Source organism: Lygodium microphyllum, chromosome 8, assembly GCF_053477565.2.
Source record: "Lygodium microphyllum isolate KBCC chromosome 8, Lygodium_microphyllum_v1.1.10, whole genome shotgun sequence".
NCBI lineage: Eukaryota > Viridiplantae > Streptophyta > Polypodiopsida > Schizaeales > Lygodiaceae > Lygodium > Lygodium microphyllum.
Window position 1 is genome coordinate 143,047,914 of NC_141142.1, and position 16,527 is coordinate 143,064,440.

The 16,527-nt window shown below is 35.0% G+C and overlaps 1 protein-coding gene across 1 annotated transcript in view; it reads left to right on the plus strand.

Annotated features, from left to right (window-relative positions):
- The window catches only part of LOC148032955 (glucose-induced degradation-like protein), a 70,665-nt gene extending 68,091 nt beyond the window's left edge, over positions 1-2,574 (plus strand). The window contains exons 6-7 of the mRNA XM_087683645.1: positions 1,856-1,983; positions 2,088-2,574. Coding sequence (XP_087539771.1) covers positions 1,856-1,983; positions 2,088-2,166 — 207 coding nt within the window. The 3' untranslated portion in view covers positions 2,167-2,574. The remainder of the gene's footprint in view (positions 1-1,855; positions 1,984-2,087) is intronic.
- The last annotated feature ends 13,953 nt before the right edge of the window (positions 2,575-16,527 follow it).

Below are 16,527 nucleotides of genomic sequence, written 5' to 3' on the forward strand. Positions count from 1 at the left end.
GTTGTTAGTTGATTCATGTCTAACCTTGGCAAACCATGTTGGGAAGCAGTGAAATGTATCTTTAGATACTTAAAAGGTATACAAGACAAATGTATATGCTATGGAAAGGCTACACTAGAGCTGCATGGGTTTTGTGATTCGGACATAGCAAGAGATCTTGACACTAGAAAGTCTACCGGTGGGTATGCCTTTACTTTGGCCGGTGGAGGTATTTCTTGGTGTTCAAGGTTGCGGAAAATTGTAGCATTGAGTACTACAGAGGCTGAATATATTTCAGCCACAGAATCTTCTAAGGAAGCTATTTGGCTTGGCCGTTTGATCAAGGATTTTGGTATTTCTTCCCATACTCCAATGCTTGGTCGTGATAGCCGGAGTACAGTATGTCTGACTAAAAATGCCATGTTTCATGCCCGTACCAAACACATAGATGTTCGGTATCATTTCATTCGACAGATCTTGGATGATGGCTTTGTCACATTGACTAAGGTCAAAACCCAAGATAACCCTGTAGATGTTCTTATTAAAAGCCTTGCAAAGGCTTAGCATGAGCATTGCATTCGATTAGTGGGAGTTGGATAGCTTACAGGTATCACTTCGGGCTTTAAGTGGGAGGTTGTTGGGTGTAAAGCCCCTTCGTGTGTAAACTCCCATTTATCCCGTGTGTATAAACTTACATGTGTGAACACACCCTTTACTTGTACCCTAACATATAAATACATTTTTATTCTTTGTGTACCGTGCCACACACTGGTACACTTTTACTTGATGCTCTCAGTTCTCAGCTCTATCTCTGCTCTTTCCAAGCTCGCATTCTAGCAAGCACTTCAGCGCAATACTCATTTCTACTTCAATGTCTCCCTCAAATATGCTGCACATACAGAAGACATGGATCTCACTCCAACAGCCCCTCGCGAAGATTTTATACTCTAGGAACCATTTTATGAGGACTGTAGCAGTTTCATTGATAGACTTGGTTATCTAGATGTATACATGCTACATGAAATGGGGGTAGCCATTGGCTAGCTCAGGGTCTCCTCTCATCAGCTCGAGATCAAGACAGAGAGAGCGGCCCACATCCCTAGAGCTAAGAGGATCTACAAACTACGCTAGATGGAGGTCGGGAGTGAGAAGCACCACATTTGTAGATGCAAGGTCCACAATACAGTTCGGGCTAGATATCCCACACTACTTAGAGGAGACATGTCCCATAGACGAGTCATGGAGTCCCCAAACCAACATCCCTTGGGTGAGTTCCTTCTTGAGATTTAGAGGCTCTGCACATCATTACTGCAACCAGACACTTTGTAGAGACAATTACAACTCACTAATCTATTCTCTCTACTTGACATTGACCACACACTGCACCGACACAAAGAGGGGTGACAGCTGAGAGGGCTGAGGCGGTTAGAGTGGCATGCCGACTTTAACCATAGAGGTACTTGACAGCCAAGCTACACCAGAAAGAGATGAGAAAGATCCACTAGCAACACAAGTAGTACATGACAGAGCTGAGGGATTTGTCTAGATGCTACCCCCCACTATCTCTTCAAGGATGTATGACATACTATACCCACTGAATTTGACCAGGTGGAGATAGTCATTAGTGAATCATTATTCAATCACACAGCTAGCCATGTATTGCTTCATACATCCACCCCATCCTCTTCTTATTGTATCCCTATAGGGGCATTGTATTGTACATCACTTTAGCTTTTCTGCACAGTATCTTGCTGATCATCATTTAGCACATCGCACTTTGATGTCAGTACACATAAATCACATTTATTTCCATGCATGTACATGTTAACTCCATGTATGACAGACTACAGCTTCCTTGTCTGTTTTACCTTTGCAGAGATGGAAGGAAAAGTTCTTTGTGAATGTAAGTGCAGACTGTGGGTTGACAATTGCTGGCTTCTATTATGTATGTTTTTCTCGCAGTGATGGTTCAGTAGATGGGTTTTACTATGACCCTAACAGCAGGTATACATCAATTGTATAAACTGGGATTTATGTTGTGATGGATTTGAATGAATTTTTAAGACTTACATTGTGCAAATATTATGACTGCACCTTCCAATCTGCAGCCCGTTTCAGAAACTGGAGCTGAAGGCAATAATGGAAGGCCAGAGTGGACATTGCTTTGCTTCATATCAATTTGCATAGTTTCCTTACGTTTTAAAGCCTCTTAAATTGATGGATTCAAAGCAGATCAGCATCATTGGTGATCTAGTAGCTGTACATATTTTGATGGAAGAATTTGCAGAAGCTTCCTGTGCTTCTGGGATCATCAAAACTGGTATACAGGGGTTTCTGTAGCATTATGTGCTCTGTATATTTGAAGCAGGGTATGTTGGTTGAAAAATAGCTGTATCCAAGGACCAAGATAAGACACACTGCCATATAGAAAGGGCTATGTAATGGTTCTAACCAAATATGCAAGGATTCTTTTGGCTGCCCTTACAGCAGACTCATACAAACATCTTATATAGAGCGAGGTATATTGTTCATATAAACTTGTTAAAACCCTCCTCTAAGAAGAGCAACGAGCATTTTGGCTCCTGAGTTTGATCACTGGTACTTGTTCCAATCTCTCCTTTGTAATTTTCTTGTTAAGCATTAGGGTCCTGAAGACAGGTTAGAATTTGCAAAAGTAGGAACATCAAGATCTGTGAACAGTTGTTGATGCGTTTAACTGTAATACAATATTCTCTTGTTGCATAGAGCTGGAGTTCAGAGTTCTTGCAAAGAACATGACTCATGAGCAAACGCTGTTTTGCTTATTGCTGTGTTCTCTAAATTTACAGTTGGTGCCATTTATGAGGCCATCAAGTATATTAATATTCTTTGCATGTATTTCAGTAAGCATGCTCCAGTAAAATGTTGTGTAATGTAACTGTTACATAGGGGTCAGTAGGAATTTGTGTACTGTTTTGGGGAATAACGACAGTAATTCGTCTTTACTTTGCAGGATAATGGGTTCTTGTATTTGTTCAGTAGTTTCTTTTTTGTGTTCATCCTTTTGCTTATTTTTGTAAAAAGGGCATGTTGTTTGTAGAATGTCTTTTGGCAGTTGTCGGAAACATTTTGTTACGAGGTGTATATTTGTGTGTGTGTGCACATGCTTTTGTTTATTGTGTATAAATTGTATATTAGTTTGACACATTGGTTGTGTTAAAGATCTTCAACAAAATCAGTAGTCTACAAATGTGTTGGCTTTTTATTATGTAAAATAAGCCCGACTGTTCTTATTTTAAAGAAAAGAAAATTTCTGCTAGTAGCACCTCAGCGAAAATCTCCTTTGGCTAAAATACAAAGAAGGAATTATATCAAGATTACATCACAAATACAAAGGTTGTGTAAATAACCAATCTACTGGGCAATAATATCAAGCCATCCGAGAGGTAGTGTAGAAATTAAGTCCCAAGTCCATAGAAAGGCCTCTCTTCCTCATCCTCTTAGAGCCACTTTATATCCTCTCCCATTTCCGATGGAGAGTGGATGAGCTCTATCCAAATCCTTCAACGAGTTTTTGCTCTATGGTTACATCCTAAAGGTCTATAGCATGGTTGTACCTTGTAGCCTGAATGTACCAGTCTATAATGCTAGCAATCAACTACTATCTATGACAATGTCCCTTGGTCCACTATGCTTGTGAGCAATTTCAAGTGGGGATCTTGCTCAAATGTTGTCCCTGCAGTTTTGCAAAGGCATTCTAGTCAAATGGTTGGATTGGTGGCCCACAAAGATGAATACCTAGGTTAGAAAGCAAGGAAGGTCTTGCAAAGCGACTGGCAATGCGCAATTCTTCCTCAGTCAAAACTTTATCCAAAAGGGGGATGTTGCTACTTTAGCGGCGAGTCAAGATCTCAAGAATGGTTGATTGAAGAGAGGTGGTCTTGTACTCTATAGGGTTATATAATACTCTATTTAAGTTATTTAATGAGTTGTGATTGTGTTGGATTGGATGTAAGTGTAGGTTTATATTTTCTTAACATATTGCTACTAACTAATGAGATGTTATACATGACAAGAAGTAAGTTTTTGGTGATGTTGCTAATGTGTCTAGTTTTTGTATAGATAAGCTTGTTCAAGTATTTGTAATTAGTGGATGATGTAAGGTTGAGTGTAATATTATTTCTCTAATGTTCAATGTAGCTTTGGTTGTGTATGCTATAAGGACAACTATTGGAAGTTTTGTACTTGTTTCAATAAAATGGTTGTGGTGTTTTACAAGTCAACATATTAGTTTAGTAATAAAAAGTTGTTTATTCCACCACTTTCAATTGTAAATATATGAATTTTGTAAGGATTTAATAATACTTTAAGCATTATATAATCAAAAAGTGTATGATATTGGTTATTAAGGTTGTAAAATGCTTCATAATGTGCCATTACTGGTCTTATATAACATGGTTGCACATCTTTTGTAATATCATATATATTTGTTTCACTTTAGTTGATGTGGAAAAAGAATTGGTTGTCATTGTCATTAATGGTGGGGTGGTACATGTTGCCTTTGTATATTTTGATTTGTTTGATTGGATTATTTGTTATTATCATTAAAAGAGCATATCTCATTTTTGTGTTATTACGATGTTATGGTAAGTACAATAAGCATCGTCCCCAATAGTAGTACGATGATGGTCTAGTACGATGTTATTGGAATGCCTTCAGGGTGGAACAAGCCCAGAAGCTGCCCTGCATGAGGGGCGCGCAGATGATCAGGAGGCGCACAAGGGAAGCTTCGAAGGCGCCATGAGAGCTCTCATATGGACCGAGACAGCTATGTATCGCATGGGAGGGAGAAAGTCGTTGAGTTTACAGAAGGTAGCTCAAGCACTGTTCTGTTTTATGGGCTGCGCGCCTTTGGACAAAGAATTCAACAGGTGGTTTGTGCATACCTTACTTTGGACAAAGAACGTAAGGGAGCTCAGCCTAAAGAAAGGGGTGCCTTACTTGGTCTAGATAAGGCCGAAAAGGGAGCCCCAAGGGCATGGAAAGACCATAGGGCTCAAGCTTCGGTACAGGCGAACAGTAACCAGAAGAATAAGGATCAAGAGAAGACGCCAATGGGGAAGGGAAAGGAGATTCTACCTGATAAGGAGAACACTGTCCCTAGAGTGGATGCCAAACGATTTGTTAAAGGCTGCAATCCCAGAATGGCAAATGTGGCAAATAAGACATCGCTTAAGAAGTTGGCATGGAGGCAGCAGGCTTTCACCAAGTTCTGCACACCTTTGGAAGAACTTGATACCAACGCATGAGCCTGCAATGGATAGGGTGACTAAGCAATTTACCTTCATTAGATGGAATGTCCGGGGACTGTCTAATAATGAAGAATGGCAAAAAGCAGTCCATAGCATGTAGAGGAGGCATAAGTCTGATGCCATTTGCCTGCAAGAAGACATGTATGGAATTAGTAATGAATTTAACAGTTCTAGGATATGTGATGTATGTGAATGCAAGCGAGAGAGGTAGGGGTGGAATAATGATAATTGTGAAGGAGGTAATCAGGCCTTTCTTGGTGAAAAATGTAAATGCTGCAATCACATGGACAGGAGCCAGGTTGGACATATTTTACACATGTGGAAGGGGCAAGTGGATGCCCTCAAAGCCAAGGTATTTCTTATTACCTGAGGTGGTGGGGTTGGATCATGTCCTCATTATGATGACTTGTAGAACAATCACTGTCAAATCCATGCATAGAGGTTCACTGCCACTCAAATTAAATACCAATTTCTTGATTGAAAAGCAATGCATGCAAGGGGTTACTGGGCTATGGAAAGTTACTTCAAAAACTGTGTGTGCCAGGTGTTAATTGGAAAAAATGCATGAAGGCCATAACTGCATTCTCTAAACAGAATGGATGGGATAGAGCCGTAGTTAGACAATAACACACTGACTTAGCAATGCTATACCAAAATTGCTTTCTTGCTTGTTTTCTTCTCGATCCTTACGATAGCATACTTATGCATCTAATAAAGATTATTGAAGGCTATCTACAAGTGGTAGAGATTGACAGAATATTAGCCACCCAAATTCATCTGAGAGCATTGGGCAATCTATATGGGGAGTCAAGTCTTGCTTTCAAGTACTAAAAAATAAGTAGTGAAGGGATAGTTTTTTATTTCAAATATTGAATCCAATTTTGTCACCAAATCCTGCTTTGGCAAGATTGCTTTACTTCTTTCTATTTCAACATAGCAATAATCCATTGTTTCTAATAATAAGTTTTCTAGGTTGGTTAATTGGTCGTGTCATATTCGGCTATTTATCTTATCTATTGGTGCTTCAAGTAGAAAAAAATTTGACAATATCGTATCTGTTGACTAAACTTATCATTCATAAAACCTTTAGTATTATCTTCTTTATGAAACTATTGGTTTGCCTACACCACCCCCCCCCCCCCCCCCCCCCCCCCTCTAGCGGTATCTTTCTTAACGAGAAAGTTTCAAAATGAACCAATTAACTATGATAGGAGCTACTTCAATTCACCATCCCCTAAGCATTAGCATTGTAACCCGTGGTTGTCATCTCTTTTTGATCCAAATAGAACAAATTGGGCTTTGTGATACAAAAACAAAAGCCGAAGGAGTGATCAATGCATTGTTAAAAAAAGATAGTCAACTTATTTTTTTGAGAGCTGTTTGGTTAATAGTAACCACAATTGTATTGCACGTCATTGTCTAGTGCGTCAATTTTTAGAAGACACCTAGAAGAATCATTAAAGTTTTTTAATGTTCTACCATTAGAGCTTTATTCATATTAGAATTGAATTTTAGATCAAGTGAAGAAAATGGAAAATTTACAAAATGAGTTGAAGGATCGGATCAAACTTAAGGAACTCAACTCCATACTTTCGGAAGCGATTGAACCAAAAATTGGATGGAGGGACGAAGTGGATGCAAAAAGAATGAGCATATCTAAGATATATGATCTATTATTAAGGAAAATTTTTAGGGGTAGGATTCCAATTCTATAGTCATTTCTAACAACAAATGACTTGATCAAACTGATAACATATACATATAGAAATGATACAAGAGAACTTAATCATAAAAATTGAATAGCTAATTGGATCCATGGTGAATACACTTATTTTGAAAATTGCAAGATTCTGCTTCCTTGGGAAGACTTGTCAATAGATGCCATCGAAGTTTTACTTTTCACTTTTAAGAAGTTAATGATGCCTTATAAGCAGCCCTTTGGTATGGGACTTGAAACTATTATGAAAAAAGTAAAGAAGTTTTTGAAAAACCAAAAACCCTCTTTTGTGACTATAGCAAATGGATTGAGCTTTGTTTCTTCTTTATTTGGAGGAAATGTGTGGAAACCCTAGTCACCTTTGATTATCTAATATATTTTTACTCACTTGATTAAAGTCTTTATAATTTGACAAGGAAAAAGTTTGATTCATTGAGTGGTCCATTTGGAAAGAGAGTTATTTCAGAATATTCGGTTAATGTTCGATAATTGATTTGATCTAGGTGGCACAGAAAATGACATTTGTGAAATAAAAGATTAATAAATTTGGAAATTAGTATTAGAAAGACAAATGCAAGGTCAGTTAAATTAGTAAAGCATTATACGAAATCTTTTGATTTTTGAAGAAAATTTATAAAGGGATCTATGTGGTCTAGAATATGAAAAACGTTGATTTGGAAATTGTTCCAAGGAAAGGCTCATTTGCCTTTCGTTATGAGACTTATGGAAATTCATGTTTCCTCCCTACACGTGCCAAAGAATCAACTTATTTGGATTATGAAATATTAATAGATAATGCAGGAAGAGGACTGGATATTGATATAGAACAAACATCTAACTTTTCATCACCTCAAGGATTTATAAGTAGATCAAAGTATGAACAACTAGGCATAGTTGCTAGATTGGATGCAAGACCCATACACAAGGGTAGGGGCTTGCTATTAGTAGCACAATCCAATTTAAAATGATATATCAAACTACCCATTTTGATTGTATTTAAGAATATCGATTGTATATTATTGTTTCAATGCCTAGAATGGCTTAAAGATTGGATCGATTTATGCAAAGAAACTCATATTATATGTAGTTATGATGGAGAAGAGTACACACAAACTAGGTTGCCCAGTTGTTGGTTGAAAGAGGGTATTCAAATAAAGATTTTGTTTTCATTCAAACTTAAACCTTAGCATAATTAGGAGAAAAGAAGAATTGGTGGTAAAAGCATTGTCGAATACATGAAATTGCAAAATCCTGATACTATTATTCATTGCCTAAATACAAAAAAAGATGAGTTCACCTACTTAAGGGCTTGGGGATTTCAAAAGGATTTACCTTTTAGAACTATAAAAGAGGAACTTCCCTTTGGAAACCCATTAGGATAGAGTTGATTAGGATAATTAAAAAGAATATGCTTTTATGAATGAGGCAAACCCACCATTTACTTTCTAAACAAACTGCACTTTTAGAAATCTTGCAAAATTTAGCAAACAAATTCAATTTCTTTTATACACTAGAAAGAACTAGTAGAAAAATAACCTGGAAACAAAAGATTTAGTAAATTTCAAATTCAAGCGTGATGAATACTCTTTCAATAGAAGGCCAATTGATAAACAAGTCTATGAAAACTCAAGTTTGACCAATAATAATAAACAATCATATTTGCACAATAATGAAAAATAAGTGGAACAAAAAGGATTTGCACTAGATGTTTATTTGAGCTATGGAAGTAGTATCAATTGTTAACATAATTGGGAAAGAGCAAAGAATTACTTCATTTTATGGCAATATAATGTTAAAACAAAATTTATTGAATGTAGTTGCATAAAGTTCTAAGTTTTTTGTTTTTCAATGCTGATCCACATAGACCCAAAGTTTTTGACGATCTAATTTTGATGTAAAAAGTGGTTAGCACTCTATTAAAACTTAGAAGTAGATTGAAAAGGAATTTAGATAATGAATCTTTTAACGTATGTGTAGTACCTGTCCTTGAGGTAAAAAGTGAAAATGATTCTTCTTTTTGCAATATTGAAGATTTTTACTCGTGAGGGGTTGTCAGCAATTGCGGTTCCTTGAGTCTCTATCAATTTCAGAACTGAAAAAATTTGAAAGAAATTTATTAAAATCTATTTTTGATCTGAAAGAAATTGAAAAGAGAAAAATCTGTAGGAGTCCAATGGGAGTATAGAGGATCAAATGTCTCTTGTGTCTTGGTCACCACTTCGAAGAATTAGCATGTATAAATAATTTTTTCTTCGGTACTGCCAATGGTAGGCGATTCTTACCTCTTAGAATAAGAATGTATCCAATTATCAAAGACTAGTTAAAGTTCAATATTTACTAAATTTTCTTCAATTGGGGTTACCAATTCTTTGGTAATCTCATTTGAAAAAAATATTGGGTTAAAATCAGTAAACTCATTTGAGAAACTTGGAAGCTTTGTGTTATAGGTAATGATTTCTTCTTCAAAGATTCTCTTGCACCCTTTGTTGATTATTTGTTATTTCCCTCCCCTTTTTTAAAAACCATCAGAGTATTACATTTTTATCAAATTAGTGCAAAAAATGATCAGATTTCTTGGTTTGCTAGAAATCAATTGAGAGTAAGGAAGCGCATGTTACTATTATTATGGACAACAAGATCTCTATTTATTCATTGATGATTACTAAGAATGATAGTATTGGAGCTTTCAGATCTCAAGCATCTTACTTAACTTCTCGAGTCTCAAGAATCACCTCTCGTTTGGAATGATGACCTAGAGATTTTTCTTCCCAAAGGGGACTTTGGAAAATGTAAGCGTGTCTTGATATATTTGTTTATGAAGGATCTTAATGTATATAACGGAGTAGAAATTAGATTCATACTTATAAAGGGGTTATTATTAATTGGTGATAAATAATTTGAAAAGTAATCTAATTACTTTTTTAATTTTTGTGAAATATAGATTAATAGTTATTGGGAGATAAGTAACTTATGAGCATGTCCCTTGAGAAAATGGATCTAGTTATTGTGAGTATGGATCCTCATCCCCCATTAATGCATGGCATTCTTCAACTAGTCATTGTTGCAGATGGTGAAAATGTTGCTAATTGTGAATAATTGGTGGTAGGTTATTTACACATAGGGATGGAAAAAATTTCCTGAAAATCAAACAATTTTGCAATATCTTCCATATGTAACAAAATGGGATTATTTAGCTACTATGTTCATAGAAGTAGTAATAGTGAATGCACCAAAAAAGTTGGTGAATATTCAAGTGCCTAGAAGAGCTAGTTATATCAGAGTGATTATACTTGAATTAAGCTGAATAGCTTCCCATTTATTATGGTTGGGTCCCCTTATGGTAGATATTGGTACCCAATTTCCCTTCTTTTACACATTTCAAGAAAGAGAAATGATTCATGATTTATTTGAAGCTACCACAAGTATGCAAATGATAGTCAAATTTTTTTGCATCGAAGGGGGGGAGAGAGAGAGAGAGAGAGAGAGAGAGAGAGAGAGAGAGAGAGAGAGAGAGAGAGAGAGAGAGAGAGAGAGAGAGAGAGAGAGAGAGAGAGAGAGAGAGAGAGCCACAGATTAACCCTATGGTGTGTAGATAGACAAACACTTAGAATTTTTTCTTCACAATTTCTTACAAAAAAGTAATGAATATGAACAACTCATTACGAATAACGCAATCTTTCTTAGATGGGTTGAAGGAATTGGTTTCATTGCAAGAGAAGAGGCTATCAATTGGGGGTTATTAGGACCAATGCTATGAGGTCTGGGAATTCAATGCGATCTAAGAAAAGTGGATCATTACGAATGCTATGCCAAATCTTATTGGAAAATCTAATTTCAAACAAAAGGAGATTCTCAAGCTCATACTACCGAGTACGGATCAAAGAAATGAAGGAATTTATAAAATTTATTCAACAATGTTTGAAATTAATTCTTGGAGGTCTATATGAAAATTTGAGGCTTAGCATTTTTCTCAATGGAAAAATCATGCAAAATGGAATGATTTTGATTATCAATTCGCTAGGAAAAAATATTCTCCTACATTTAAATTACCTAAGCAGGAGCACCATGTAAGAATAGACGCTCCAAAAGGAGAACTAGGAGTTTTTCTAGCTGGGGATAATCATGTTTTTTCATGGAGATGGAAAATTCGATCGCTTTGGTTTTGTAAATTTGTAGATTCTCTATTAGTTAGTAAAGGGCATTAAATTAGCTAATATTATGACAATATTAGGTAGTATAAATACTTTTATGGGAGTGGTTGATCGTCAAAACGATAAGCAATATCAAAATTTTCATTGAACTGGTGGTTAAACTCATTGAGAAATCAAAAATATTGAGAGATTCTATCAAACCAATCCAAATGTAATCTATAGTTTATTAGTTGCTACAAGAGTAACCATAGGAGTGTTAGTAATTGTATGGCTCGAATGAAAAATATTTGCAAGGGTACAACTGCATATCAGGCCCGATTATGCTGGTCCTTTGGGGATTCTTCAATCTTTATCAAATAGAATTAATATTTTAACAAAAGAAGATACTGTTCCATTTAGAGGGGATACCTGGCTATTTAATATAGGTCCAACTATAATAGTCGTACTAGTCCTCACACGCTTTACCATAATAACTTTTGGGAAAGATGTTATTTTAGCCGGATCTGGCATATGCCTCTTTTTTTGAATTGCTGTATCAAGTATTACCCCCTTAGGCCTCTGGATTTGCACGTTATGGATCAAATGATAAATATTCCTTTTTGGGTGGTCTATGGGCTGCTGCTCAATCCATTATTTACGAAATACCCTTAGCTTTGTGCGTATTATCAATATCCCTATGTGCGATTCATCAAATATAAATGGTAAGATATTTCTAAATAATTTTTACTAATTTTATTATTAAAAAAATAAGTAGATAATCATTTGGGTAAGATTAAACAATGTTTTGCAATGATTAAATCAAATTCCATGTATTAAGTATGGGTGAAAAGGTCCATTTGATGTGATAATTATTGGTTAACCCCATGGATTGATTGTTCAAGCTTGAGTTGATGGGGTGGAATTTACCTTAGCAAACCTCGATGGACGGCTAGGAACACAAAAATGGGCAAGAGATTCATAAAAGGAAATAGGTGGAACAAGAGCAAAAGGGGAGGAAGTGTGAAACACTTAGAATGATCTAAAAAGAAATTGAAACCCCTCCCCCACTTTTTTTTTTGGATGGAGACTCAGTTAGGGTAGAAGTAATTGAAGAGTACCCAATTTGAAATCCCAATCTCAAGCATCTTTTTATCCACTTGTATTATGATTATCTAGGACAAAATAATCATTTTGACAATATTTTCATTCATTTTTGGATACAAATCAAATAAATTATACTTTAACATCTATTTATTAAGCCGACTCTATTTTCTACTCAACCTTTGTCTATATCTCTAACTAAACAAAAAGTTGTTAGTGAGCATCGACGACTGGTAGAAATATGTATGAAAAATAGGTTTATTAATAAATATTTTTTTTATTGAAACAAAAAACTGAGGAGGTTGAGATGGATTTAGAAGAAATCATTCTTTGTGGTGAGCAGAATTGTGTTGGTTCGAATTGGAACTTTCTATGCAAATCCGCTATGCTATTAAAATATGGAGCATGGCTTCCCTCTTAAATAACCAATAAGGAGCCATATGAATACTTAGCTTCATGTATGGTTTCGAATCAAAGATAGTAAAATACAACCACATTGTCGACTATCCTTATCTCAAAGTCTAAGTATAGTTGATATAGTTGACAACCAATCCAAGTATGGTATATTTGGGTGGAACATTTGCGCCAACCTATAGGTTTCATAGCTTTCTTTATTTCTTCATTAGCCAAGTGTGAAAGATTGCCATTTGATTTACTAGAAGTAGAGGAATTCATTGCTATTTGTAATGGCTCTTTACTTAGGTAGGTTAGATCTATAAACTATTATCCATCCTAGAAATAATAGATTTTTCCTATCTACCAATGCTAACTATAATTACCTTCGTGCATTTGAAGTAGAAGTGAATATCATTATCACGTCAGCTAGATCTTATTTATTTTTGTTTGCTTCTATCCTAACTAGATAGTCCTTGCCATGAGTTAGAATAGATCAATTATTAGACCTTAGATGGAAAATTCTCTTGTCCATTGCTTTGGGAAATTTGTTTCGTTAATAGCTTCCCTTTAGCTTTTGTCATTGCGCTAGAGCCCCCAACCACTGTGGATAGGTAAGTTTTGCAACATTCCCATCTCTCCCCTAATTGAACCTTCTCATTATGTATCTTTCTTAAATAAATGCCTATCATATGTTCTTGATCATAACCGAGTTACAAAATTATGGTAACCAACAAGCAGTACAAGCTGCAAGGTACATTGGGCAGTATTTTGCAATCACATTGGATGATCTGAACCAATCACCCATCACTATTCAATATCCATATGAAAAACTTTTACTATCTGAGCATTTCCATGGAAGAATCTATTTTGAATTTGATAAATGTATTGCTTCCAAGGTTTGTGCTTGTGTGTGCCCAGTCAATTTGCCAGTTGTTGATTGGAAATTAATGAGGAGTATTAACAAAAGATTAGAAAATTATAGATATCTTTTATTTTGGAGTTTGCATCTTTTGTGGAAATTGGATTGAATGCTATCCGATAAATTACTTGTCAATGGCTGAGGACTATGAGCTTTCCACATATGATTGCCACTAATTAAATTATGACCAAGTGGATTTAGGTTGGCTACCCCTTTCTATTCAACAAGACTCCACCATTCACATTATCTCCATGAACTACCAAAAAATGAAAGGAGATTTTGAAAGTCGAATAAGTGTTACTACCATCATCCCCACCTACATACCATGAATTAACTTGTTAAGAACCAAAAATTTGCTTTTATAAATCACTTGAAAAATTCCTAACAAGTGCTAATTTTTCAATTGCTTATTACGTGAAATTTGAAACGAATTGAGAATATATTTGAATTAAAAAAATTAATCAACAAATTAAAGACTTATAAACTTAATTTTTATTTATTTGTTAATTTATGTGTGTATTTACATTTACATGTATGTGCGTGCATATTTATGCACATACATGTAAGAGAGAATTACAAACAAGTAACTAAAAATTTATGTGATACTCATATGATATAGTAATATAATTGAAGATAAAAAAATTATTTAACAGATTGTGCAAAACAAGTTTATCTAAATCAATTCATCAGTTTATTTTCATCTTAATAGAATTAGGTATTTCATCAATTCATTCTACTTTCATGTTGGGATTGGTTATTACTTGCATATCCCTATTTTACCTTATACTATAAACATAGATTTTATAGTTGCCACACAATTGCTCATTTATGTAGGAGCTATAAATGTTTTAATTGTCTTTGCTGTAATGCTCATTTGTAAAATAGTAGGATCCGATTCCTATCCAACCAAAGAGTATGGCATTACCATAACAGCTTATGAAACTATTTTTATATCACCAACCATCATTATTCAAAACATAGAATGGTCTTATGCTTCCTTTTCAAATAATCAATAAAAATTTATTGAAGAGTTGGCTAAAAAAAGTGATATTAAAGAGATCAACTATTGATTATTAACAAAATTCTTGGTTTCTTTTGAACGTCTTTCTAAAATCCTTTTAGTTGCTTCAATAGGAGCTATCACCATGGGTGTGAGGAACAAACATAAGTAATGAACAAAGGAGTTGTTACACCTCCACCTTTCTTCCAACATAAATCCTCATTGTGTCGATCAATGGTAATCAACTCAAAATTCTACTAATACTTGAATGATCAAGTTTTTTTGTGGGGGGTTGATACATTACAATAGATCATGAATTAATGTTAGGCACCTATTCATTCCGTGTTGGTTTCTTCGGATTAATCATGAATCAAAATATGGTGCAAGCACTCATGTGTATTGAATTGAACTTCAATGTGGTTAATATGAATTTTATAGCATTTTCTAGCTCTTTTAAAAATCCACTATTAGAGGGGGGGATCTTTTCCCTATTCCTAATAGTTGTAGCAGCATTGAAGTCTCCATTGGATTATCTATTACTCTAGTAATTTATCAAAATAGAGGATTAATACATATTGATCAAATTAGTTGATTGAAATGGTGATGAATCCATAAATATATTTAAATAAAATACCGAACTAATCTTAGTTTTTTTGTTACACTTAACTAAGAAGTCTTTGTCAAACCCTCCATCTGTGAACTAATTCTCCTATTTGAAAGATTATGCCGCATCTGTCTCAATTTCCATTAATTAATCTGGTTAAACGTACCCATACGACGATATTACCATAGGTCACATACTTTGGTAGTTACTTGGGAAACACGAAGGGAAGGGAACACACTTTTACAACCCATTGTATTGGGAAAAGAATATTTGTGAGACCCTAATGTAATAAGAGTAGAAAATTTCAATGGCACATTCAATGAAAATATATGACACTTGTATTGGTTGTACATAATGTGTTAGAGCTTATTCGACAAATGCACTAGAAATGATATCTTGGGATGGATATAAAGGAAATCATATAGCTTTTTCTCCTAGAATAGAAGACTATGTAGGTTGTAAGAGATGTGAATTCACTTTTCCAATAGATTTCCTAAGCGTACATGTTTATCTTGGAGCTAAAACGACTCACAACACGGGTTTAGCTTATTAATTAGTTGTATCAAAGATTATTAGTCAAATACTACCTTTTTTTTCTTTTATCATTACCAATTCATACTCAAATCTTTATAAAAGATCTTGATATGAATTGAAATGATATGAACTTACCAAAAACTTTCAAGACAATTGAATTATCACCCATGATGAGTAACTTAGCTCGGCTAGTGATAATTGTTCTCTTCCCAATTTTTGCGGGTTTCTTGATTCCATTATTTCTTTAGTGTGAAGGCAGTAGAATGGTCCTATGGTAACCTTAGGCATTTGTACATTAGAATTTTCATTAATCACTTATATATTTTATTGTTATTTCCATTTTCATGACCAATCCATTCAATTACTTGAAATTTTCAGTTGGATTGACTCTATTCAATTCTGTTGTTGGAGGCTAGGCATAGATGGGCTTTCCATGAGTCTGATTCTACTTACTGTCTTGTTACTACTGTAGCGGTGTTGTCAGCTTGGCCAATCACTAAAAATACACATTTGTTTTATTTTTCAATGCTAGTTATGTATAGCAGTCAAATAGGACTATTTATACAATTATTGCAATTTAGGACGAAGGGGGCAACTAGATCAAGGAGATGATGAAGGGATTTGCAATGTGTTATGCAAGCATTTAGCATCAATTGTTGGGAGTGGCCCTCTATTAGTTGATAACTATGAGAATCAAATCCTTTGACAATACATTTATTCTAATGGCTCAAAAGGACTGGATTAGAGATGACATTGGAGGTATGATAGAGATATGGAAGAGGGGACTCACCAAGCTTTGGAAGGCCAATGTCATCAATTAAGCTTAATATGGCCTTATGGACAACATCATACAAGA